This window comes from Geotrypetes seraphini, chromosome 1, assembly GCF_902459505.1.
Source record: "Geotrypetes seraphini chromosome 1, aGeoSer1.1, whole genome shotgun sequence".
In the NCBI taxonomy this organism is placed as follows: Eukaryota; Metazoa; Chordata; class Amphibia; order Gymnophiona; family Dermophiidae; genus Geotrypetes; species Geotrypetes seraphini.
The window spans coordinates 57758023-57785590 of NC_047084.1; the positions used below are offsets into that span (position 1 = coordinate 57758023).

The window sequence follows — 27568 nt, forward strand, 5'->3', positions numbered from 1 at the left end:
ACGCCAATAGTGTTGCCTAACAACAAGGCGGAACAGAGAAAAACTATTGATCCCGGTAAAGGAAATCCAGCAGCTGCATATGTTGGCTAGATGGCTTGGTGAAATGTAATAGAAAAAAAAAATATGGAATGCAGCTAGGCTTCTGGTCAACCTGTACACTTAATTTTGGTCTCTGCTCCTACAGCCTTTCTTTTTCCTGCTTTCTGTCAGATCAGAATCGCAAGTGAAGTTATCAGGAGCAATTGTGTCCGATATTCTATCGAAACTGATAAATGTCAGCCGATGCACTTATACTATAAAAGAGACAATTCTGCTCGGGGGGGCGAGCAGAAAATATAACGTTTCCCAAAGTTTGCGAAGAGGACATAAACATATTAACCAATAAATAAGACCTACTCTATCAATTTTATTCTTTGTGCTTCAAATACATTGCAAAAGGGCGCTTTCGGCGTCTCATTCTGCAACGGAAGCGAGATCTTTCTTACGGCTGCGAGCGATTTTTTCGCGCTCTTTCTTCTCAGACACCCGCAATCTCCCCCGTCCACACCCTACTTCCTATACGCTGCACAATTTTCAAGGACTCGGGAGCTCAATGTCAAGTACCGTTGGAGCGGAAGGCAGAGCCGCAGTAGCGGCGCTCGGCCAGCAGAGGGCTCACGGAGCGAGAGCCGAAGGCAAGAGAGGGGCGCGCAGAGCCCCGGAGTGCGTGTGTGCGTGCCTCGGCCGGCAGCAGCTGCAGAGCGGGGTGAGGAGCCGAGCTGCGCACAGCTGCAGCGCCTGCCCACGGCAGAGCAGCCCAGCATGGAAAGCAAGCTGAACTCGTCGGTGAACAGCCGCGACGACGCCTTCCCGGGCAAAGCGGAGAAAAGTCTCACGGGCAGCAACCCGAGCGTGAAGGAGCACACGAACTCGGTATGCTTCAAGGTGGACGGCGAGGAGCCGGTGGTGGGCTTCGAGGATGCCGACGGGGCCAGGGCATCTCAGGGCTTCATGCAGAGGCAGATCACCTCCCTGCTGCAGCCGGGGGTCAACAAATTCTCGCTCCGGATGTTCGGCAGTCAGAAGGCTGTGGAAAAAGAGCAAGAAAGGGTTAAAATTGCAGGCTTCTGGATCATACATCCTTATAGTGATTTCAGGTAGGGGATTCTTTCGGGTCCTTCTTCAACTCGTGAACTGTGAAAATCAGAAATGTTAGTCACACTTATAGGAAGATCGTATATGTGCATCAGTGTATAATGCATGTCTTTTGCTTTTACATACGTGTGTGTGTGCATTTTTGTAAGTACGTGCATGTACATTATTTGGCGTGCAGTTTGAATCCTGTTGCCTGTTAACTTTCAGTTGACCATATATATGCCTGAAAAACAAAACACACACACACACACACAAATATTTCATTTATCTTTGAACAGTAAATAAAGCGCAGTGATCCGTGAAGGGATTCACTTTTCTTTCCTGAAAGAGATGCATCGCAGGTGAAGAGGGAACTTTTTCTTTGGATTGTTTTGGTGCCAGCACAGAGAGATTCATTTGGTATATTTGCACAGGGAAAGGTTCTATAAAAGCAGATGACACGTTTCTGAACTTAAATTTGGCAAGGCAGGGCACACGTCGCCAGAAAGCTTTTTATTTACTTTATGTCTCAATTACAGCTCAAGTTTTTTTTCTCCGAAATGGACATAGGCAGGAACAGCAAAGAAGTCCATACCCAACTGCATATCTCCGGTAGAAAATATACTAAAGCGGGTTGGCTCCTTCAGTTGACCTTGAAACCAAACCTATGATTACAAATGTCTCAATTTATTTGTATTCTAGTGCTTTTTTTTTTAAAAAAAAAAATATTGTTAATAACATGTATAAATAAGTAAGAAAAGAAAGTGGGTCTTACAAACTGAGAGAGACAAAGGAAGTGTTTGTGTTTGCAATCAAAGAAAAACTGAGTTTTGGGTAAAAGTCATTAGCTTGTGACAGAAGGTGAAAGAAACTGGATCATCATTTTCTCAGTCACAAACACACACTGTGAACCAGGACTGTGTGTGGTTTCAGGCGAAAGCCGTACATTGATGACTGTGCAGAATCCTGTGATGGATTTCATATGTCTGAAAATTTCAAACCTAACCCTCGCCAATATATATATCTATATCTGTATACTGTATATTGAAAAGGAAAGTAAATCATATCTCCAAAGTGAATAAGTAAGGAGGTGGTATACTGATGGGGAAGGAGTCAGAAAGGAAGATGTAGGGGTTAAAAAGGATTATTTAGGATTATAGATAACGGTCTTTCATTAACATCAGGGAAAATTGTGTGAAGCAGCCAAATGTATGGAGAAAGAGCTGAAATGGGTGGAATTTCCAGCCAGTCCCTTAGCATGGAGCTGTCCAGCGTACTGAATCACAGCGCCTCCTGCAAGCCACTGTCATTCGATTGATAACACAACCTTGAAAAAACGTTTCAGAAAATGAGTATAGAAATATTAGCACCCTGATGTTTGCATTCCTTTTTCAAATATGCTAAGAGCAGGAAACACAATTTATATAGAAACATTTTTGCAGACCATTATAGAAAAAAATAAATGGAGAGTGAATCAATATAAAAATGAACCAAAACCAAAAACAGTAAATGTTTAGAGATTCCAATAACATAGTTAATACAAAATCACCATTAATAATAATGTTTAAAAATAAACTAAAAAGCTCATAAGGAATTTGGGATGATAAACTAAAATGTTCAAAATGAAGTTGGGATGAAAATCAGAAGTAGAGAATCAAGCACTGTTAAAATTCAAATATCACAAAATACGAACAGTGGGAGGCATGGAAGGGACATTTTTATAAACTTTACTTTGTGCTAACTTATAGCTCAGGAAAAATGGACAAGAACCTAGCTCACAATAGTTTGGCAAGAAGCTACAGAATATTTTGTGACCTTCACTCAATCAACTGCATTCCATATGTTTGTAGCTAGTAATAACACTGGCCAACACACATTTTGGTGCCTCAAATGTTAGACCTGTTTCTAGGTATATATGACCTACTAGTTCCAAAAATGGCACCAGTTTTCTCCTATCAGCTCTAGTATTTGAGATATAGAACATGTGCTATATACCACTCTTCACTCTGCTCGTCCATTAAAAAATCAGGATATTTTAATGTAGTGTTTAAATTAATATCTTTTAAAAATGAAGGAAACAGATTAAAAATTAAAAGAAAAATGTACAACATGAAAATGTACTTATTTCATACCAAATGCACAAGTTTATGATACAAACTTTCCAGTCATTTGACACACAAGAAGCTCCTTTTGTAAGACTTCCAAGAGTGGGATCTGCTAGGACAATCCCGCATAAGATTCCAGCAATAGTCTGCCATCATGTGTGCATCTCATCTTCCTTGGTATCTGGCTTCCATTGTTTTTATGTCTTGGTGAAATCTTTCACTTTGCTCTTCGCATAAGTCACCAAGGTTTTCTGGAAAGCGATCTAAGTGACTGTACAGATAATGGACTTTAACAAGCCTATAGAAATGAAAGAGCATATCCTCTACTAATTGTGTGTAGTTATCTGCCTTCTTGTTGCCAAGAAAGTTTTTCACAACAAGAACAAATGAAGACCAGGCACATTATTCAATTTCATTCATTGATGCTATGAAATTTGGGTCATTTATAAGTTGTCTGATCTGTGGACCATCGAAAATTCCTGCCTTCAGTTTTTCCATGGTAATTCATTTATAAGTTGTCTGATCTGTTGACCATTGAAAATTCCTGCCTTCAGTTTTTCCATGGTAAGTCCATCAGGGCTGTGGAGTCGGAGTCGAGGAGTCGGAGTCAGAGGAAATTTCGGGTACCTAGAGTCGGAGTCAGAAGTACAAAAAACTGAGAAGTCGGAGTCGGAACATTTATCTACCGACTCCATTTTTGAACTTGGCATACCAATCACGAGCGATTATTTCAGCTATAGCACCCACTATATACACAGCACAAATGTTGTGAGCAGCTTCTGCGGCCTTAGAACCTTGATTAAAAGCAAAAAGAAGGTGGTGTCGAAAATGCTCATTTCTCTCAACTTGACATTCCATTTTAACGATCTGAAAATTAACCAGTGCTGTGGAGTCGGAGTTGAGGAGTCGGAGTCGGAGGAAATTTCGGGTACCTGGAGTCGGAGTATGAAGTACAAAAAACTGAGGAGTCGGAGTTGGAACATATATCTACCGACTCCACAGCCCTGAAGTCCAGGTAACATATGCGTTATGTATTCAATGCACAAACTGTCTTTATTCAAAGTATTTACAAATTGTTTCATCAGGCCTATCTTTATATGTAGTGGTGGCAGTATGATTCTATCTCATGCTACCAAAGGTTCATTGATTACATTTTGTCCTCCAGCCACCATACATTCCCTTGGAGGCTAATATTTTCTTGCCCAATGTTCATGTTTGGCTCTACTGTCCCAAAGGCATAAAAAGCAAGGATACTTTGTGTAGCCTCTTTGTTGACCAAAAAGAAATTTAACCATCTTCAAGTCTACACAAATCACCCATTGATGATCTTGGTAATTTATCTTTTCTATGACTAAAGGAATGGCTTTAAACTCTTCTTTCATCCTGGTGGAGTGACCGATTGGAATTGAACCATATTTGTTGTCATTATTTAAAAGAACATTTCAAACTACATTTTGAACTATTGATGAAAAGACGCCACTCATTTGGGTTATATTCTGAAAGACCCATTTTCTTCAGAAGGTTTCTGATGTCATTGCAGAATACTAAGTTGTTGTCTTTGTTAAGTAATGGTAGCAAGTTTTTTTCTCTCCTTCGAGAAAATATAATTTTCATTCCAGGCTGAAGTACATTATTTTCCTTTAGTCTGGAGGCAAGCAATTCAGAAGACTCCTTGAAAAGATTTAAGTCCCTGATCAGATCACTCATTTCATTCTGGTCAAAACATTCACTATGTGAAATTGTTTGGGAATCACTTTCACTGCTCCCACTATCTTAGCCTTGTGCGATATCAGACATGCAAGACTCATCCTCTGAGAGCTGTAGTAGTTCATGGAAAGGTGGAATGGGCAAGTTCCGAGTGCCGAATGTGGAACAAGTCTCCTGGCTGAAGGTAGATCAGGGTAAGACCACTTGTCACGATTATTTCAATTGATGTCTATGATATTAACAATACAAAAATAATAAGTCATCAAAGTGGTTTTTCGGTTCCCTCCAAACCACTGCTACTCCAAATTTCAGGCAGCTTCGCTTTCCATTTGCCCACTGGCACAAATGTTCTGTATAAGTTTTGCATACAATAGGAGGAGCCCATGGCTTATCATGATCTCCAAGCTTGACACCAAAATAACCTACATATGCTCTTTTTACAAACTAAGAAACTTGTTTCCCACTTTCAGTGTGTCCTCCCTACAAATATAGCAAAATACGTCAGGATGATTCAAGCAGCTCTCTCTTGAAGTAGCCATAACCTGTATAGTGTTTGATCTGCAAAAATGAAATGATATAAGTGGGAATATATACACACCTCCTATATAATCATAACTGTTATACAGCTAAGTTACTTACCTTTTACAATCCAGTGTTTTGGATGTAAAACTACAGTTGGAAATACGTAAACATTCTCATGATATCTGCTAACTTGTATGCAAAAACGCAAACCAGGTAACAGAAGACAAAGTTGAAAAATCCGTTAGAATTTAAATCTATGTGCAACTGTTTGAAACAGATCAGGTTGAGAAACCTTTGAAATCCAAATTTATTTAGTCTAAGGAAACCATGTTTACCATCTTAATGTTTTGCACATAATTATGTAATATAACAGAACAAAGGTGATTTTGTCATTTGAGTTGAAGCGGTCTATCCAATGCAATTTTCTGAATCAGCACCCCAAATGATCCCAGGAACAGGTCAAAAAACCCAAGACACCAAGAATTTTTTTTTTGTTGGCCTATATAATAAATACTCTTCTGCATCTTGCAGAGATACTGTACCTATGAATATCCTCAGTTCTTGGGAAGGACTCACTATCTAAAGTGCCAAACCCAGATGATAACAACTGGCAGGTTGCGTAAAGACATAATAATAATAAAAAAATCATATGTAGAATCATATCACATGTTATGAGTCTATTTTATTGGGCAAACTGGATGAACTGTACCGGTCTTTATCTGCCATCATCTAATGTTTTAACAGTAATTAAGGATAGGTACAAGCAATAGTATTGGTTTGTTTTGGACATTTGCTCAATTTTTGCAAGATTTTTTTTAGTTACAAACATTTGGTTTATTAAAATTTTTTTAAAAGACATATTCATTTTTTAACACATACAAAGCAACTTAATTAACACTTACTAATTCATGGGTGAATGCTAGTTTAAGCCACATTTGTGCACCTAATGAAGCATAAGCACTTACATCATTTCAGTGGCTGACATAAATGCCCACCGTTAACTGTTGGCGGTTAGGTGCAAAAATGGTAGTATTCTGTAACCTGAGCGCATAACTGCCTTTCACGCCTCCGACTTGCTCATGCCTCTTCCAGGTCCATGCCCTTCTTAAAGTTGCACATTCAAATTCCCGAGCACGCAACTTATAGAGTAACGAGTAAGGGCACTTTCATGCATAATTGCTAATTGATGCAGATTAACTTCAAATTTAGCCAATTAATAGCCATTTATCTTTATGCAAACAAATAATATTCTATAACCTGAATGTGCAAATTTGAGCGCATAGGATTATAGAATTAGGGGGTATATGTATTGGCATTTAGCGTGGATGCCCCCATTGTCCCAGGTACATTAGAATGATTGTGAGCCTGCCAAGACAGACAGGAAAAAAATGCTGGAGTACCTGAATAAATTCATGTAAACCGCTCTGAGCTCCCCTGGGAGAACGGTATAGAAAATTGAATAAATAAATAAATGCATTTAATTCTCTCTCTTGAAGCAGTAAACACATATACACAAGCTGCACAAATGACCATGTATGGTAACGTAGTGTGCACTAACTGTAATGCGCAGTCCACAGCCATTCTCCACCCATAGCCCACCCAGTTCCTGCCCCCAATAAAATAATAATAATAATTTTATTTCTTATATACCGCCAAAGCCATGGTAGTTCGAGGCATTCAGTTAGGCCTGATTCTGTAAACGGCACCTAAACGCTAGGTGCTGTTGAGCACAGTTGTCAATCATCCACTAGGCGCCATTTAGAGAATCACACCAAGCGGTGTCTAAGTGGTCTTAGGCACCTGTAGACATTAAAACCTTCGGCACTTTCCCATGTAGGCCAGGGTTTTCTTGGCCTAAATGAGTACACCTAAGTTAGGTGCCTACCAGCACCTAAGTCAAACAACATCCCAAATCTGCCCTGAATCTGTCCCTAACCATGCCTACTTGCTGGTAGATGCCTCGGAGTTGACACCTACCTCAAAGTGGTAGGAGCCTACTGAGTCAGGCATCTAATAGCTAATTACATTTTTTAATGGTTTCTAAATTGATTTTTTAATGTCGCTTTCAATTAATGGCAAAACCAACTAAAAAAATTAAATTGGGCGTTTACATTGGCTAGGCACACAGATCTAGGCATCTAATGTCAGATGTTCTCTATAGAATCTGGAGAGGAAGGGCTGTGGCTTACTGGCTGCTGCCTCTACACCCAGAGGTTGTGAGATTAAATCCTAGTGCTGCTCCTTGTGACCCTGGGCAAGTCACTTGATCCTCCAGTGCCCACCACTTTGAATGTCAGCTTTGAAATGCCAAAGCAACAAAAAGGCATTCCCTTTCCCTTAGTGCTAAATGACATGCTAATGCAGCAACAATTACTGCATGCTAACTTGTGCACTAACTCCTTTGATTTTTTTGCTTCCACTGGCTTTAAGCCCAGATATCAATGCTCCCCATATTTGTTGTGCATCGTGAACCATCATAATTAACTGATGCACAAGAAACGGGAGCCTTAATTGCCAACTTCACATCCAAAACACAGTTCATAGACCTTCTTTACCAGTGGCATCCTGGTTCTTCTTTGTGCCTTCAACCAGAGCTCACTGCAAATGTAGCACAAACTGTCATCATGATTAAAACATTTCAGCAACACTTGCAGTTTAATTAATCATCAGGTCATGATAACTAACTATTCATTAACTTTTCTTAGAAGCAATACATTAAAATAGGGCTAAATAATATATTTAAGCCGAACAGTGTTAATTTACTAATGATGCCATGTTGATATATGTGTTGTAATAAATTTTAGTAAATTCCTGGAAAACCACATGTCATAGAAGAATTGTGAAATCATTTTTGTGATCAGCATCCAAAAATCTGTAAGAATCAATCTTGTTATGGAAACAAAAATCATGTTGTCCAGTGAGAACTTGGATCAAAGGTTCACTGCCAATCATGCTATTTGCTAGATCAGTGATATGGAGAGAGTAGAAAGATCATATTTCAGGCTGTTATTTCTGTTTGACAAATATTTCAGTCTTTTCTTCCCAAAATACCTTGCCAATGGTTCCATGTGGATAGTGAAGCACACATTTCAGCCAAACCCTGCATGACAGAAATATTGCACGGTTATATTCTGATTGGGGGTTGTAAATTCTGTTAGATTACCCTAAATGTATTCAAAAAACAAATATTTTCCTGAAACTTGTTCTTCAGTGAGATAGGACTACTATTTTTGTAGTTCTATATGCCGGCTAATTTAACCGGTTAAGGACTGAATATTAGCACTTAACCAGTTAAGTTCTTACTCTGCCTCCAGACTGCCTGGCTTAGGCGTTTAGGCCTGGATTCTATATAGGGTACCGATATCAGTGGCTGTCTAAAAAGTGGCTGCTGATTGCATGTCAGTCACACGATAGCACCCTATAGAGAATCACATTACCACAAAAGATAGGCGCAAGAAATGTAGGCCAGGGTTTTCCAGGCCTACAGTACATTTCCGGTGCCTATCTATCTTGTGAAACACACCTAATGCCCCTTCCAGTGTTAGCCAGGCTCATTGTGACATTAAGTGCCCTAAAGCGCCTATATAGGCACAATTCCAGTGTCTGAGTGAAGTAGAACAGGTACAAGTGGATCGATTTTTCACTCTGTCAAAAATTGCAAAGACTACGGGACACTCAATGAAGTTACAGTGAAATACTTTTAAAACCAATAGGAGGAATTATTTTTCACTCAGAGAATAGTTAAGCTCTGGAACGCATTGCCAGAGGTTGTGGTAAGAGCGGATACTGTAGTTGGTTTTAAGAAAGGTTTGGACAATTTCCTGAAGGAAAAGTCCATAGTCTGTTACTGAGAAAGACATGGGGGAAGCCACTGCTTGCCCTGGATCAGTAGCATGGAATATTGCTACTACTTGGGTTTTGGCCAGGTACTAGTGACCTGGATTGGCCACCATGAGAATGAGCTTCTGGGCTTGATGGACCATTGGTCTGACCCAGTAAGGCTATTCTTATGTTCTTACCATTTTTTTTTGCCATTTTAAATGGTATTTCTCGATTAACTTAAGCGCTGGTAGGGTGTCCACCGGCATCTAGGATTTGGCGCTGTTTATGGAATCTCTTCCTTAGGGCTCCTTTTACGAAGGTGCACTAGCGTTTTTAGCACACGCACCAGATTAGCGCGTGCTAGCCGAAAAACTACTGCCTGCTCAAGAGGAGGCGGAAGCGGCTAGTGCACATGGCATTTTAGCGTGCGCTGTTCCGCACGCTAAGGTCCTAACGCGCCTTTGTAAAAGGAGCCCTTAGTGTTGATTTTCAGTGGCACTATCCAGTTAATTTCCACTGAATGTCAGCAGATAACCTTGCATAGGCGATTTAACTGGGCAAGAACCTCTCCTATTCACTTAAATTGCTTTGCATATTGGCTTTTTTAGTATCTACATCAGCGTATCGCAAATTGTGTGCCTTGCTATACTTGGCGAGAGACCACTGTGTACTCTGTTGTTTGAGTGTTTCGGACTCTTTTTCACGAGCATTCCATATATTTACAATCTTTCTAAAGATTTTCTTACAATTTGTATTTCCAGCAGTGGAGTGACACCTAGTGGTGTATTCTTTTCAGACCATTAGAGATACGCCTGAGGCAGGCCTCCATCTGGGGGGCCAAAACACGAACCGTGTCAGGTCATCAACTGCATCCTTTCAATATAAGTTCATCAAGTTTATAGGACTTTCTATACATGCGTTTCTTTACTTTAAGTTTATAGAAATAAAAGATTGTCTCAAGGTTGACGTGTTCTATCCCACTCCCCACTTGTTCTTTTTTTGTTGGACTTTACGTGGGGTTTCTGTTTCATTTCCTTGTTTTGTATTTGTTGTGCCACAGTGAGATTCTGGGTGTGCTGCGAGCGCTGGCAAGGAGGAGAGGCACTGGCTCTGTCTGATTACCTACAGGATGTGCCTCTCATGGTGAGAGACACATCCTACAGGCAGTCAGCCGGCACAGGTACCTTTCCTCCTTGCTAGCGCCTCTTTGCATCTCTCCTCTCCACACCCTCCACTGGTGTACCAATTTCAGGGTTAGCAAGCTCAGGGCCCCATCTAGAGGGCCTTCACGCATGCACGGATGTTGATGCGATGATGTCACACATGCATATGATGTCATCATGTCTACATCTGCACTTGCCTGGAGGCCCTCCAGCCACGGCCCCGAGTTTAGTGACCCATGACTTGAAGAAGTTTGCAAGACACTGATCTAAATGCATCCTTTACATGTTAAGATTATAGAATATTAGCACTTGCTTTTCTGAATGTAACGTTCTTTAATGGAATCTGAGTACCCAGATGCAATTGTAGAATTTGTGCTCAGCACCCTGCATTTTAGTGCCCAAATTTATTGAATTGCTCCCTAACCTCCAAATTCTGTATAGTGTGCAACAAGTTAGGTGCCTCATTTAAGGCACTCAGGCAGAAGTTAGGCAACCAAATGGGGCCTAATCAGCAGTTAGACGTCTAACTGTATGCTGAAATGCTTTACCCCCAAATTCTGTATATGGCACCATAAGTTGTGCAGGCAAATCAGTGCACATAGCTGATTTTCGTGCACATCTTAATTGTTTAAGAAGACCAATCAGCACTAATAATTGGCAATTAGTACCTCATAATTGTCACTTGGTAGGCACATTCTATAAAGTGCTATGTTTCAGTTCTAGTGCATGAATCTGAAAAGACGGCACAGCCAGGAGTGGAGCATGGGCAGATTGTGGGCATCCTTTAAATCTGTGTGTACTGATATAGAACACTCCTGATGTGTGCACAACATAAGAACATAAGAGTTGCCATAATGGGACAGATCGAAGGTCCATCGAGCCCAGTATTCTGTTTCCAACATTGGCCAACCCAGGTCACAAGTACCTGGCAAGATCCCAAGGTCAACATAGGTGCATGTGTTTAGGCCTGGTTTTCTTTGGCCTAAATGGGTGCACCTAAATGTTAGTTATGCGTATGGTCACTAAGCGTGATTTTATATATGGCACATGCCTTTTATAGAATACTGTAAGTTTGGGCCTAGGTGCCAGCATTTAGGTGCCAACAGTTACACTTGCCTTTTACATGGTGTAAGTGTTGGCACCTAGGCCCTCTTTTACTAAGGTGCACTAAGTGTTTTAGTGCGCGTTTAGCATGCCCTAAATCAACATGTGCGCCAACTGCTAATGCGTCCATAGGATAACATGCACATGTTAGCGTTTAGCGCGTGCTAATATTTACCGTGCACTAATAAGCATGGCGCACCTTAGTAAAAGAGGGGGGATAATGTTAGAGACAAAGTTTTCATTTGGATATCATTCTGTGACAGATTCTGGGTGACCAGATACTATTATAGAATTCTATCTTAGGGCACAGATTATAGGCACCCTGGGCTCCTTTTACAAAGCTGTGGTAGAGGGTTCTACAGTGGGCCGGCAAGATAAATGCTCGGATGCTCATAGGAATTCTATGAGCATTGGAGCACATACCTTGCCGACCTATGGTAGAAACCTCTTTTGCAACTTTATATAAGCCAGCATTAATTTTTAGCACTCTTTATAAAATTGCCACCCCCAAATGCTTAGTGCACTGTAGTAAATAAGACCCTATATTTTTATGGTGTTAAATAATACACATTCGTGGTAATATTTTTTGCCAAACTTTAATAGCAACCTAGATCATAAATGACATGGTCATTGTGACATCATTACTACTATTTTCATGGCGAGCCAAAAAGAAATGCTTATTTAGTAGGCCTTCTTTAATCCAAGATAAGAATTATCCGGTAATGCTGCTGCTCAGATGTGAAGAAGTGAACTCAAAAAGCTTGGGCAGAAAACATTTGAATATTTTTTGCTTTGCTCTAATGAAAGATACTGCTAATAAATCAGTTTTCTCAGGAATCACATGGCTGTCAGGATTCTGCTCTACACTTCCTCAGTAGCAATTACAAATTTTGTGTTGCTATTTTTTCCTGACAATTCCCATGAACCTCTAAAAATAAACGCATTCAGGAAAGTCACAAATCACGTTATGCTCACTGTATTTGATTATTCTGCAGTATTACACACACTGCATGAACCACTTAGATCCCATGCCATTTGAGGTAATTTGTAACTCTCTTTCAAATGTGACAGCTCTCAGGAGCTCAGGGAAGCTGCTGGTAATCTCAAAAAATGTAAGAAATGACATTGCACAGTTTTTAATTCACACGGCGTAAGTACTATTTTTATAAGATCTCTTAGTGCAAAGAGGTTTATAGAAAACTGAAATCCATTGCTATGGATAATTTATTATAATAGCAAAAGCTGTTTGGAAAGCTATCTTGGGCTTCAGTTAAAGAAGAGCTTCTATAAATATTATAGTTTGACGAGTCTTTAAGCCCGTTACATTAACGGGTGCTGGAATATATGGTGTGTCTTTCTCTCTCTCTCCTTGGCTGTTTTCTGTCTTTCTTTCTTTCTGTCTCTCTCTCTCCTTGGCCGCTGTCTGTCTTTCTGTCTCTCACTTTCCTTGGCTATCCACCACCACCCCTTGCCTTCTCCCCCCCTGTCCAGCAGTAGCCCTTCTCCCTTCCTTTTACCTCCCCCTATCCAGCAGCACCCCTTCCCTGCTCCCTACTACCTGCTCCCAAACCGCCGTTGTTACCCTCCCTCCATCCCAGCTTCCTGGTCTCTTCTGGCCCACTGGCACGAACCGCTGCCTCCGCCGCTGCTGTTCATTCGCCTCTTCAAAGCAGCCTGCTGAGGATCGCCGGCCGGCTGTAGCGAACCTCGCAGGCCGCTCTCCACCTCGGGAGCATGTTCCCTCTGACACGATCCCGCCCCTCCTCTGACACGAGATCACGTCAGAGGGAATGTGCTCCTGAGGTGGAGAGCGGACTTGCGAGGTTTGCTAAAGCCGGCCGGCGATCCTCAACAGGCTGCTTTGAAGAGGCGAATGAAGAGCAGCAGTGGCGGCAGTGGTTTGTTGTCTGGCGGGCCAATTTTAAACACCCTGCGGGCCTTAGAGTGAGTGAGGATGGGAGGGGGGAACTGCTGGCGTGTTCGCCTCCTTGCGTCTGTGGCCATTTAAAACTCCTGTAGGACTGCCATTAAGCTACGGATTATGGAACACGAAGTTTGAAGTGTTTTATTATAGTAGATGATGAATCAGGCTGTTTATCAATACCAAAATATACTTTCAAGTGAACACAAAATAGAAGTTGAATTGCTTATAGGTGGAATAGGAATAGATGGTTGAGAAATCTTTTAAATAAATAAACATGCAACCTTTTACATATTTCAAGCAAGTGTTTATAAACATACAGTGGTGCCTCACACAACGAACTTAATTGGTTCCAGGAGCAAGTTTGTTATGCGAAAAGTTCGTTATGTGAAACGCGTTTTCCCATAACAATACATGTTAAAAAAAATAATTCGTTCTGTAGCATAAAATATGCTAAGATGACATAAAAAAAGATAAATTTTTTGTTATTATTTTTATTTAGATACATCTAAAAACATACATCTCCCTGTCCTTTTACTTCCACTATCTTCCTATCCCATCTCTATTCCCTTTTGTCCCTCTCCCCATGATCAATCATCTCACCACCTCTCTCTTCCCTCACCCTCAGGGTTCAAGATTGCTTCCACTCTTTTTCCTGTTGTTCTCTCTGCCTGTCACCCTATGATTTAGCATCCCTTCTGCCCTTGTCCAATATTTCCCCTTCTCTCCCTCCCTCTCATCCCCTGCTCCAACATACCGTATTTCGACTGCCCTTCCATCCCCAGGCCTGCCAACTTCCACTCATTTACTGCTTTCTCCCACCTCTGCCAAAGCGCCCCCCCCCCCCCGCAGTGATCGGCAACACCAGGCACCCCCCCTCAATCGGTGAAACAGGGCCCCCCCTCGATCGGCGAAACAGGGCCGGCGACTGCTTTCTCCCGCTGCTGATGAAGTCTGTAAACAACTTTAACACAAGCCAAGGGGCTCTAACAGTGCGTATGCTGCCAACGGCTTCCTTCCTCCTTCCTCTCCCCTCATGATGTAACTTCCCATTTGGTTGATGGAGGAGGAGGATGGTAGCCGGTAGCGTCACGCACACTGCGCGGAAGGATGCAGCTCGGGCGACTTCGTTGTGTGAAACGAAGTCCGTTGTACGAATCAAGACAAGAAGTTCGTTGTGCGCAGCGTTCGCTGTGCGAGGCGTCCGTTATGCGAGGCACCACTGTACCATGATTTGTATTTATATAAACGTAGTCACTTGGAAAGCCTATCACTTACTAATATTTGATGCACACGTGAAGGGGCATCGTCAAAAGGATGTCCAAGTCAGAATAAACATCCAGCTTATAACATTTAAAATGAATGTCCTATCTCATGTATTTTCCATCAGAAAGCACACCAGGATTCCCTTTTTGAAAATAGGTGAGATGGATGATAATAATAATAATTTCATTGCTTGCATACTGCCCTGCCAGTAGTTCTAGGCGGTTCACAACAGTGAAATTAAAAACATTTCAATTAATAAATAAAGATACATACATACTACTAATGAGCAAATTAATACATCACAGTTAAAATACAATTTCAGACATAGGGCTCTTTTTACAAAGGCGCATTTGCGGTTTTAGCATGCGCTAAAATGCCATGTGCGCTAGCTGCTACCGCCTCCTCTTGAGCAGGCGGTAGTTTTTCGGGTAGCGAGCGCTAATCCGGTGTGTGCACTAAAAACGCTAGCACACCTTTGTAAAAGGAGCCCATAGCTATTAATACCTCAATGAAATACAACCTAATTAGAGGAAAGAGTTACAAGCACAGCCTAATAAAATATCTTTGTAAACTTATAATAAAAATCAACATTCTTGTTTATCAAATAAATAAGTTTTGAATAATTTCCTAAATATAGGATAGGAATGAGCCTGAGCAATCAATGGGCTTATCCAAGAATTCACTTTCCCCACCTGATATTCTAAAGTCCTGTCAAAGAAAGTTTTATAACGACATGCCCTTGGAGTAGGGAAAATAAATATACCCGAATTTCTGATATTTTTTTTGAATTAAACAGTTTCAAATATGGTACCAGATAAGAGGGTAATAATCCAAAAAGAGCCTTGTAACAAACGCACCCAAACTTAAAAAACACTCTGATTAGCATGATCAGCCATTTTAGAAACTGGAAGTCCTAGCATATGAATGGCAAAAAATCAGGGCGAAGGATGTCTGTCTGGCAGCGTTCTTAGAAGAATGGCCACACAGATACCTCTGTAGAGCAGAGGGACAGCCTAATGGTTAGTACAGTAGACCCAGGTTCAAATCCCATTTCAACTCTTTGTTTTTGTAATTGCATGCCCTCCAGGAACAGAAAAATACCTACTGCACCTGAATGTACACCACTTTGGTAGCCTTCAGGCTTGCAGGTGGTCTATGCATTTAAGCATAGTAGGTATTTTCTGTTTCTGAAGAAATAAAATTTAAGTTAAAGCAGGATTTAAACCTAGGACCTTTGGGGTTTTTTATGTTTAATATTTTTATTAAGACTTTCAAGAACAATAACAAAAACAAAGCAATACTGAGCAATCATAAGAAAGAAAAATACACAGAAATAGTTATCCAATGACCAGTAATGTACTCGGTTGCATAATGAGGGAGGTTGGCGCCCAGCATCACCGCACTGTGCACCTCCGTACCTCTTATTTGTCAGTGTAAGCAGCATCTTCCACCTGCTGCTTGCGCTGGCCGTGGCTGCCTTCTGATGTCATGTCCTGGTCCCGCAACCAGGAAGTGATGTCAGAAGGGAGTCAAGGCCGGCATGAGCAGCAGATGAAATATGCTGCTTGTGTTGGCAAACACTTAAAGAGGCACCTGGGGGTGGGGGTGGGTGGAGAGGAGGAGAGGCACCTGCAAAGACAGCGCACAACCCCCAACCTCCCTTATTATGCCACTGACTGTACTAACTGCTACACTTCTCTTCAGACTTGCTTCCTGCTTTGCTAAGAATGTCCATAATATCTGAAGATGTCATAGAGCTTAGTATCCCCTTTTAGTTTCAAATTTCAGAGAAAAAGCTGACACTGGCACAACAGCAGTTTGGGGATTGATGCTCACACCAGGAACGTTACAGAAGTACAGGGGAAGAGAAGCGGTGTGCACACTTGGTAGTAGGGGGGTGGGGGTGGCGGGGAAGGAGTGGGGGGGGAGAGGGTGGCGGAGAGGAGGTTGGTTGCCTGCACCCTCTCCAAGATGGTGCCAGGGGTGGACCGCCCCCCTGTCCCCCCTTACTAAGCCGCTGGCTGCATCCCTAGGGTGTGTCCCATCTCTGGCATCACTCTGGCTGTTAGTGAGCTCGGTTTTGGAAGGAAGCTCCCAAGAGGGCTTAGTCTGCCCTCTAACAGATTGCAACCTAATTATAGGCTCCCTTCCATAGACCCTATTCCCTTGACTGCTACTCCTATGCCCCAATAAATAGCCAGGTTCTAAAGTATTCTAGAAGTGATTCAGAGAAGAGTGACAAAAATGGTTAAGGGATTGGAGGAGTTGCTGTACAATGAGAGGCTAGAGAAACTGGGCCTCTTCTCCTTTGAAAAGAGGAGACTTGAGAGGGGATATGATCAAAACATTCAAGATATTGAAGGGATTAGACTTAGTAGAGAAAGAGAGATTGTTCATCCTCTCCAAGGTGGAGAGAACAAGAGGGCACTCTAAAAGTTAAAAGGGGATAGATTCCGAACAAACGTAAGGAAGTTCTTCTTCACCCAGAGAGTAGTAGAAATCTGGAACGCTCTTCCAGAGGCTGTTATAGGGGAAAGTACCCTCCAGGGATTCAAGAAAAGGTTAGATAAGTTCCTGCTGAACCAGAACGTAAGCAGGTAAGGCTAGACTCAAATAGGGCACTGGTCTTTGACCTAAGGGCCGCCGCGTGAGCAAACTACTGGGCACGATGGACCACTAGTCTGACCCAGCAGCAGTAATTCTTATGTTCTCATGATTTTTATTCAGTTTAACCCCCAAAGAAATTAATAGAATGCAATGTTTAATTTATAAACATAAACTAAAACCAAGTTATCCATCCCAAAAAATAAAGCTAGGATATCCTCTCATCGTTCAGTAATACAAAATTATTTTTACCCTCCAAATGAAACAACCAAGGCTCAGGCTCCTTCTCCGTCTCCATTACTTAGGACTTTTCATTCTCTCCCTTCACATAGTAAACCATCCAGCCGCTTTGTGACACTTCAGGGTTTCTGTGCCCAGGATACTTCCCTCCCCAAGCACAAAAAAAGGGTTTTTTAGGTGGGTATATTAGTTTCCTCCACTGTTAGCATTTATCTTGTGCACTACATGTTATTTCTGTTTGTTGGAGCAGGTGGCCCACAACCCCAGACTTAACATTTTTTACCCTTTTGGCCACTGGGCTTTTTCTCAAAATGCCTTGCATTGGTAAAGGAATACCTTTGTTCTAGTGTATTTCCCATCATGCACACAATGCATTCGTTAAGGAGTAACCTTTGGCACCTCTTCCTTTTTACATAGAAACATGATGGCAGATAAAGGCCAAATGGCCCATCCAGTCTGCCCATCCGCAATAACCATTATCTCTTTCTCATTTTGAGAGATCCCATGTGCCTATCCCAGGCTTTCTTGAAATCAGACACACTAAGAAGCTAGCCCTTTTTTTCAGGCAAGAAAACACAATCCCAGGCCTCCTTCCACCACTGAACAAGCAGCTGTACACCTCTGCATTACTTAAGGGAATGTTCCTAAGCTCCTCTTCCACATGCAGACAGCACACCTTTTAGGAGACTGACCTCTTTGTCACTCTTCTTTTCTTCCCAGTGAAGTCGGCTTTATGTTCCTCAGGGCTTCCTTTCATTTTAGGTAAGCCTTGGCCTCTCTCACTTTTGCTTGAAGCTTTGTATATGTTGGTTGTTCTTGAGAGTGAAACGCAGCAGCCTGCTTTCTTCTGAAAAGACTTCCAGCTTGGAAGGGTTGCTAGGAAGGTGCTCTGGTTTCCTATGTAGAAAGAGTGTGTGCCTACAACTCCCAGAAGCTTGCATTCCACTTAGCCTGCATGGTCTTCCTTTGGGAACTTACTCCTTCCTCAGAAACCTGATAGTGTATTTTCTGAATAATGAACATTTTTGTACCAGTATTTTCCCTATTTTCTGAGAGTTATTAATCCACACCAGGTTTTCCTGCCTATTTAGGCTTTTTGTCATGTGTCTGCATGGACCTTGACAAGTGTAACCTAACAGACTACGTGCCAATTTGGAGCAGATACTGTTTTTTTATGCCAGCTTTTTGAGGAGCTATATTATAAAGACACGTGCTGTATATGCACATATATTGCTTTCATAAAATAGGTCAGCACATGAGCCTGCCAAACAGAGGTATGAGTATGAACTCTGATGGAAGATGAGAAAATCTGTTTTTAAAATTGTGTTCCCTCTAAGCTGAGCAGGTGTCCTCCAGCTGCATTGCTACCACTAGGGGGTGGAATATTTTCAGTCGCTAAGGACAGGTATGTTCCCTGGAGTCCTGCAGAACTTGCCTGTCCCTCACAATTGAAAAATGTGACAGTAAAACAGCACCCTCTATTGGTGAGACTGTGGGTGGAGGACTCCTGCTCAGCTTAGAGGGAACAGTGAATATTTATTATTTCTTGTTCAACAGAATAAAAACAAACATCATTGATATAATACAATGGACGAGCTAGCAAATCCTCAACTTGAAACACAATTATTTTAAGAAAGATTATTTTTGTGTCCCCTTCCAGTATTTATTTTAGAGTATTAGATCCCTGAAAGTCAATACCAATTAGAAAAGATTAGATTTGGCTTGCATTCCTGATGCTTCATCAATATAAAAAAATAATTCCTGTTAAATAGGTAACGTTATAAGGAAGCGGGACACGTTTTACACATTCAACTTAGTTCTTGCTCAGTTTGCCTGGTGAATGTGCATGTAAGTTATTCACATAACATTTCATGGTATTTGACACAATTGATGAAACTTTACCAGCCTCCTAGATTATTAAGATCAGAGGGAATGTTTCTATTACCAACAGATAAAAGAAATACTTTTTTACAGAAAGTGTGGTAGATGCATGGAACAGTCTCCCGGAAGAGGGGGGTGGAAACAGAGACTGTGTCTGAATTCAGAAGGGCCTGGGATAGTGAGCAGCCAGATTTGCTCATAGGTGGGTAGAAAGTACATGAAAAATGGTACGATGATGAAAAATTTTATTAAAATATTTATTTCATTTATTAATTGCCATAATGAATTATCAAAAGATTAGTTGCATCATCTGGGAGATCTTTACAGACGCCAAACGCTGACAAAGAATCTCAATCTGATAATTCGTTGCTCCCCAATATGTACCTTTTGTCCTGCATGATACTAAAAGAACATTTAAAACGAGAGATAAAATACATGTAAAATATACAATAAATCATAAATGACATGCATGTATAAAAAGTAGCATATGCCATCACTAGAGCTAAAAATACTATAAAATAACCAAAGTCTATATGAAGAAATACTAAAACAGAGCAATGGAAGATACATATGTACTTAAAAAAATAAACCATTACGAGATCAAACCATGTGAGATAAAAATGGTGGAGAAAGGAGACAATGCATGAAAACACCAAAAGAAAAGAAGTGATATGACTACACCTTGGGTTTTGACCAGGTACTAGTGACCTAGATTGGCCACTGTGAGAACGGGCTACTGGGCTTGATGGACCATTGGTCTGACCCAGTAAGGCAATCCTTATGTTCTTATATCCTATTGGATGACAACCAACAAAATGACACCTTGAAAGAGGTGACCAAATAAAGCTATTCTACAAAATGAGGATATGAAATCAGCATAGTATCATATCCTTTAAGTATAGCAAGGACCTCAGAAGTGCCAGTATCAGCCAATTGTTTTCAATGGTTATGGTACTTTCGGCACTGGCCTCCTCATTGGACCCACTGTAAACCTCTTTAATAATTTTATAAAGTGCTTTTCTATAAAGTGCTTTATGCCACAAAGTGTTTATTTTGTTTAAGTGCTATAGTCAATAACCTAGTCAAATAGTTGAGCAGTTCTGAAGCTCTATAAGTTACAAACTTATCTTTTTTGTTTCGTTGTTTATTTCGGGAAGGAACCTGTCATTCGACATGTTTCGCTGGTAGGCTGTATCAAGAACCGTCCCCCCCCCTTCTCTTATGAATGTGCACCATCCCGATCATATAGTTAAGAACAAAGAATAAGTGGGGCAGGCTTAATGAAATAGAAAGTCATGAAGAGCTACCTGATTCTGGAAGACTGTAAAAACTCTACAGGGAGAAGAATGAAAAAGCAACCACATAAACTCAAGTCTAGCCTGCATATAACTCTAGAAATAAAGTATGGGACTCTGATGGGATTTATTCGTTAAACACAGATCATCTTGGAGCCTTAAAGACTCAACTATTTCATTAGGAAGAAGGACTGCGTGTGTAGTTCAACTTGCACTGGTGAAATGAGATGGATAATGTTTTGATGATATAATGATCACTGTTCAGTAGTGTGATTGTGGGGGTTCTCGTAGTATATGTATGTATATTTTGTATTGTGTTTATATGGAGTGATAGTTTTTATATTTATATTATGATGCAAAATAAGACTGAGAATTAAAATTTTTTTAGAAACAATTATAATAGCTTCCTTGTATACTGGTGTGATAAAAATTGAACTACGGTATTAATTATTAGTTATAAGTCCCATATAGGAGAAAAACCAAGATGGCGATAGAGTAGCATGCGCTGTGAGAGGCTCCTGCAATATCGGCATTTTTCTTTAATTAAGGCTTCATACCTACTTTCAGTATTGGATTTCTGGTCGAGAAATGCCCAAACGCAGGGGAAGACAGAGGAGTGATCTTCCTGCTTCCTCTCCGATGACAATGCGGCAGATAACAATTACCAGCTTTGCTGTACCTTTGGGTGGGGGTGGATCCACTGTCCGAGGGGGGCTGACCTCGGACCTGGACAGCGATGTTTCGCTGAGCCCGATTGGGCCTCCTGTTCCTCCTCGACCCGGGATGAAGACGGGGCTCTCGGCGGCTCAACAGGAAGCACTGGAGTTGGTATCTCTAATGGAACCGCCAATTTGACCCCGAAGGTGGTTCGATTGCTCCCGGCCAGCTCTCAAGTGGCAGGAGGAGGCACTCGGGGAGCGATGAGTAGGGAGAATCGAGTGCAACCATCCTTGGTGCAACAACTAGAGGGTTTGAATCCTCCAGTTCTCCCTTTGAGACCCTTATTAAAACCAGCGGTTGTGGACATGGATGCGTTGTGGGGGGCTATGGAAAGCCTCTACCAGGTATGCACCCACTTTATTACCACAAATTAAAAGACTGCTGTTCAGCTTAAAGAAGGTGAAGAAAAAATTCAACACCAGTCTACTAGATTAGATAAAGTTGATGGTTTGGTCTCAGATTTAAAAGTTTCTTCTAATTCTCAATTAAAAGATAAAAATCTATTGATAAGGAAAATTGAAAATCTGGAGAACGCAAATAAAAGTTTGAATTTAAGACTGCTTAACTTTCCAGCCTCTAGAATGCTTTCTCCTAAGGAACTTTTGTAGTCTTTCTTGGTATCGGTTCTAAGGTATTCTGAGACCACTACAGAAACTATATTAACTGAATCAGTTAAAAGAAGAAAAAGATAAATTAACTTCACATCCCGAAGACTTGGATCTTACCGGGATGCTAGAATCTTCCCAAATTGAAATTTCCTCAAGAGCCACTTTGTTGGTGAATTTTGTTTTTCTGCAAGATAAAGATGTGGTTCTTCGTCTTTTCTATAGGACTGTGAATGTTGAATTTTATGGTCATAAGATTGCCATTTTTTCCTGATGTTTCAAGATGGACGCAGTCAAGGCAGAAGAAATTTCTGACATATCGTCAATCAGTTTTAAGTTTGGGAGCTTCCTTCCAGCTTTGTTTTCCTTGTAAATGTTGCATTACTTATTAGACAAACGGATATATTTTTTATGAACCAGAACAACTGCAATATTTCCTGGAAGGCAAGGCACCCATAAGAACTCCAGAACTAACCATGACACCCGCTAATCAGGCTAATTGATTAATCAATCCAAAGTTCTCTGTATTTTCTTTAATTTTATATTTGTTAATTCAACTTCCCTTGACTGTGTGTGGTTTTTCTCTCACAATGTGGACTATATTCATGGTATAATTAGTGAAGAATGGGATAGTTTTTCCCCTTCTTATTTACTTTTTCTTTTGAATCTTGTATTCGTTAATTGATTATATTTTTTGCTTTGTCAAAGTATTGTATTCTTTGAATTGAAAATATAAATAAATAAATAATAATAAAAAAGTCCCATATATGTGGAGTATGCATATTAATTAGGGCTATTTTTGTAAAACTGACTGGCTGGAAGTCCCCCAGGACAGGTTTAATAACCACTGCAGTGGATCATTATTTCTTAATGAGTAATTTGGAAAGTTTATGGGGTTATGGAAAAGTAGTTCCTAGGATTTCCAAAAATACAGATGCTATAGGATTAAAAACCATGGGACAAAATCATCTTCTTGGAAACCAGACATTGGAGTGACTCCTTTATCCCCATCCTTTTGAATCTGTTCGTTAGTTTATTATGTTATCTACTCCAGGCTTTAAATTTTTCTTGTATAACATATATGGATAATGTCCAAATTATTTTTCCTATAACTTCTTCAATCACTGATGCATTTTCTTTTGTTAAAGATTGCTTTTGTAAGATTTTCCACTGGATGATTGCCCATAGGTTAAAATTGAATGTAGAAAAGATCTTTATATAGAAACCACTCAGTTCCATCAGTGGAACTAAAATTGGATGAACTATAATTGTATTGGATTTGGGAATATGGTTAGATTCAACACTATGGGCTCCTTTTACTAAGCTGCGGTAGTGTTTTTAGCACGCGCTAACCTCTGCGCTATGTGGAAAAACTAATGCCTGCTCTATGGAGGCATTATTGTCTAGCGTGCACAGCATTGTAGCGCGTGCTAAAACCGCTAGCGCAGCTTAGTAAAAGAAGCCCTATATGGTGAATTTAAAATACACCATCTTATGACAATCTCATTTGAAAAGTTGCATTTTGTCTATCAAATATGGTCTTATTTCCCCATCAATGATCTACAGAAATTGACTCATGCTCTAATTTCTTCCATTTTGGATTAATGTAATGTTCTTTATTTAGGTCCTACTCAAAATTCATTATCTCCATTTGCAATTAATTCAAAACACGGCTGCAAGAGAAATCCTGTTCAGATCGAATCACCCTATTACTGACATCTTTACATTGGCTGCCAGTCAGAACTTGTATTGAATTCAAAGCTTTATGCTTTATACATAAAATTATAAATAGAATGAGTCTGATTTATCTAGGCAATTTGTTTAATCTTCATTCTCAAAATAGGCCAAGAAGACAGTTACACTGTGAATTCAGTTATCATCTTCTCATAAGAAGCCCCACAATTATGGAATTCCATTCTGGTAGAGTTAAGAACAGAACACAATTATTTGTGTTTTTGTAAATTACTCGAGCCTTGGATTTTTAGAAAGTGTGTAATTTTATTGTTTATTGTGGTCTATATATGAAGGCCGCTGAAAAGTTCTCAGACCAGCCAACAATGTTGGAGCAGTCTCCATCGAGGGCATCTACCAGGATATTAGACATACTCTCTCCTTTTGTGAGTAGCAGTGTCCCTTCCTTTGTGGATTCTACTACTATTTGTCTGAGCAGAATGTTTTGAAGGGCATCCACAGTCTCTTTGCCTCTTTCTGATTCTGCTGTTGGGATGTTCTAGTCTGGATCAGGAAGGTTGAAATCTCCTAGTAATAGCGCTTTCCCTTTATGACTCAATTTTTGCATGTCTGCAGCTAGCTCTTGTCCAGCTTCTCTGTTTGGGCTGGAGGCCTAAAGATGACTCCTGTGTGTATAGAAGTTCCATCTTCCCTTTTCAAGCTGATCCATAATGCTTCCTCCAGTCCCCAGAACTCCTGTATTTCAGCTGCTTTAATATTGTGCCCAGATAACTATGAGATTGTGTTGGGCAATACAAATTGCTATCCTAAGTATAGTTATCCAAGTGCTGGCACTGAATAGCAGCTGATACCTAGGTATTTCTGGTGGCCATTCACTAAGGGTTTAATATTCATTGCAATTTAATTGGCTAGAAATGGCTCCTAGATAGTTAAATTGTCTATTCAGAGCTAACTAGTCATTTTTAGGGACATTAGCACTGCTGAAAATATCTGATTAGCGCCAAACTCAAAACCAGCTACTTCAGAGGTGTTCCGGGAACAGAGTCAGCATTTGGCTGGTTTAGTGCTTATGTTCAGAACTTAACCAGTCAGGGGAACTGCATAAAACAGGAATGCATAACAGTTAGTCCTATCTTTATGAGGTAACCTATAGACCAGGGGTCACCAAAGTCCCTCCTTGAGGGCCAAATCCAGTCGGGTTTTCAGGATTTCCCCAATGAATATGCATGAGATCTATGTGCATGCACTGCTTTCAATGCATATTCATTGGGGAAATCCTGAAAACCCAACTGGATTCGGCCCTCAAGGAGGGACTTTGGGGACCCCTGCTATAGACAGTTAAATGCTAAATAGCATACTTAAACAGCTATGTGTCAACTTCCTCTGGAAACCTGGAAGTTGAGTGTTGGTGCCCAGACATCCAGATTTAGTGCCATCGGTGGTTAGCAAAATGCTTAGTGCTGCCAGCTGAATATTAACCCCTAAATATCTCGGTCTAATTCAGCAGTGGCCAATGTTTATAAAAATGCTAACTGCCATGGGCAGAATATCTACATCCCTTAATTCTCTGCTTGTCCTAGCTAATAAAATACATTAACAGGCATCAATACGACTTACTGCCCTTGTTCTGTATTTTTGCTTTCACAGTGTAGTTTTTTCCAGCTCCTTCTGATAAGACCAGAAGAATTGCCCTACTAGGTCAGACTAAAGGTCCATATAGCTCAGTATCCCGTTTCTAACAGTGGCCAATACAGGTCACACATACTTGGCAGAATCCCCAAAATCAGCAAGATTCCATGCTTCGGACCCCCAAGGGATAAGCAGTATTTTTTTTCTCCAATGTGTACCTTAGTAACACTGTATAGATTTCACCTTCAGGAATTTGTCCAAACCTGTTTTAAAACCAGTTACCAGTAAACTAACTGATTTTACCACATCTTATGGCAATCAATGCCAGAACTGCATTATGCATTGAGTGAAAAAAAAACCCAACCTATTTTATCCATTTAGTTTTAAATGTACTTAGTGACTTCATGGCATATCCTCTAGTCTTTGTACTTTTTGAAAGAGTAAACAATCAATTCACATTTACTTTCTCCTTCCTCTGAAAATAAAATGTGTCTTTCTCCAAAAGACTACAACTTGGGAGGCTTGGGATGCTAGGACTCACTCTTATTGTCAGTGCTGCAAGTAAAATATGGATGTAGAGCAGTGGGTTTCCACTCTCAGTTGTCCAGGGTAATAGCGGGCCAGGTTTTCAGAACATCCCTAATGATTATTTATTAGCTAGATTTCCATGTGCATTTGTGTGCCAGTCTCATGCATATTCATTAGGAATATCCTGAAAGCATGATCCAATGGCTTGGGAGCGTGTAGATTCTTAACCCGGCCAGCTGAAGACCAAACTGAACGACGGAAGATCTCTGTTTCGCTCATGGAAGAGCTTCATCAGGAACAGTGCAGAGTGACAGCACTAGCTGGCTGCTGGATTCCTCTCCCTGCTTGTTGGCCTGGGGCAATCCTATGTTCCTGGTGTTTTGCACAGAGCTTTGGGCTGCTTCCGGGTGTGCTCCGTTCTGCTTTTCCAATTAGAGTCAGCTGAGGCTTCAGCTGGCCGGGTTAAGAATCTACACCCGGGCTAAGTATTTGAATAACTATAAATATAATAGTAGTTAAACATAACAAATTGCACAATAACATTAAACTAATTGAAATAAAAACACAACAAGGAGTTAAAGGACCGATGATAGCTCACAAGTTTAGTTATCTGCCTAGACTTGGTCAGTTGGCACATAACTGTGAGCCCTTGAGATCCTAATAACCTTCCATTTCAATCTTTGGATGTCGTGTAGGACTCACGTTATAGCCTATTTTTTCTGAGGATTTCAGTGTGGTTCACAAGTTTTTGTAGTGATTTGGGGCTTTTTAGAGAATTCAACCCAATGTGCATATATGCTCATATACTCGTGTAATTGCTAGCAGGATGCCAAAGTGCTAATCTGCAAAGACCCATTTTGCTTAAATAGCACACTTATACAAGGAGCATACACATGGGTTGGACATAGGCAGGCAAAATTCTGTAAGTTATACATGTCCCTGCTGAATTTAAGCACCCGCAATTATTTGTAACACAAAAATAAAAAAAAGGGAAGAACTGGAAGAATAACAGAAAATTCAATAATAACAATACCAATCCAGTAATCAAAATTAAATGCATGGCCTACTTCTTTTCATTTAGGTTGTTAGTACAGTCTCTTTTTTGAGTTTACTGGATTATTGTAATGTTCTTTATCTTTCCGTCTCTAAGCAAAACTGTGATCATACTATGTTGGTTAGTATTTCTTGATTTGTGAACCACACAGAACCGTGAGGTAGCTGCGGTTTATAAGAATCTATGTTATGTTATGAATAAAGGAAAAAAGCCTCAGATGGCACAGGGAAAAATTCCAAGCACACAGAGGAGGTGTGCTAAACTCATCGGCTCTACTTTGAACCATCCAACATTGTCATTAAAAAAAATCCTTCATTAGTAGCACCCTATTCAAGCAGTCAAAAATAGAATGCTTATCTGAGTGATGGAACAGCATTAAGATCCCCCGGCGGTGGCTATCATTTCACGGACGGAACGCAGCTGCTTCAGGGCACAGGACCATTAGGTGCACACAAAGCTTACATCTCGAATCTTGAGATGCTACCAGTAGGGGATGGAAGGGTTGTATGTGCCTAATAATCCTGTGTCCTGAAGCAGCGGTGTTCCGGGCATGAAACGATGGCCACAGCTTCTTAGGCGCTGTTAGGTACCTCTATA

At 40.7% G+C, this 27568-nt stretch overlaps 1 protein-coding gene across 2 annotated transcripts in view; it reads left to right on the forward strand.

Annotated features, from left to right (window-relative positions):
• Positions 1-280: 280 nt before the first annotated feature.
• HCN1 (hyperpolarization activated cyclic nucleotide gated potassium channel 1) overlaps positions 281-27568 on the forward strand; it is a 619095-nt gene continuing 591807 nt past the window's right edge. The window contains exon 1 of one of the 2 annotated variants that reach the window (XM_033931614.1): positions 281-1136. In XM_033931614.1, the coding sequence (XP_033787505.1) occupies positions 802-1136 (335 nt within the window). In that variant the 5' untranslated portion in view covers positions 281-801. The remainder of the gene's footprint in view (positions 1137-27568) is intronic. The other variant, XM_033931607.1, reaches the window with a different exon arrangement.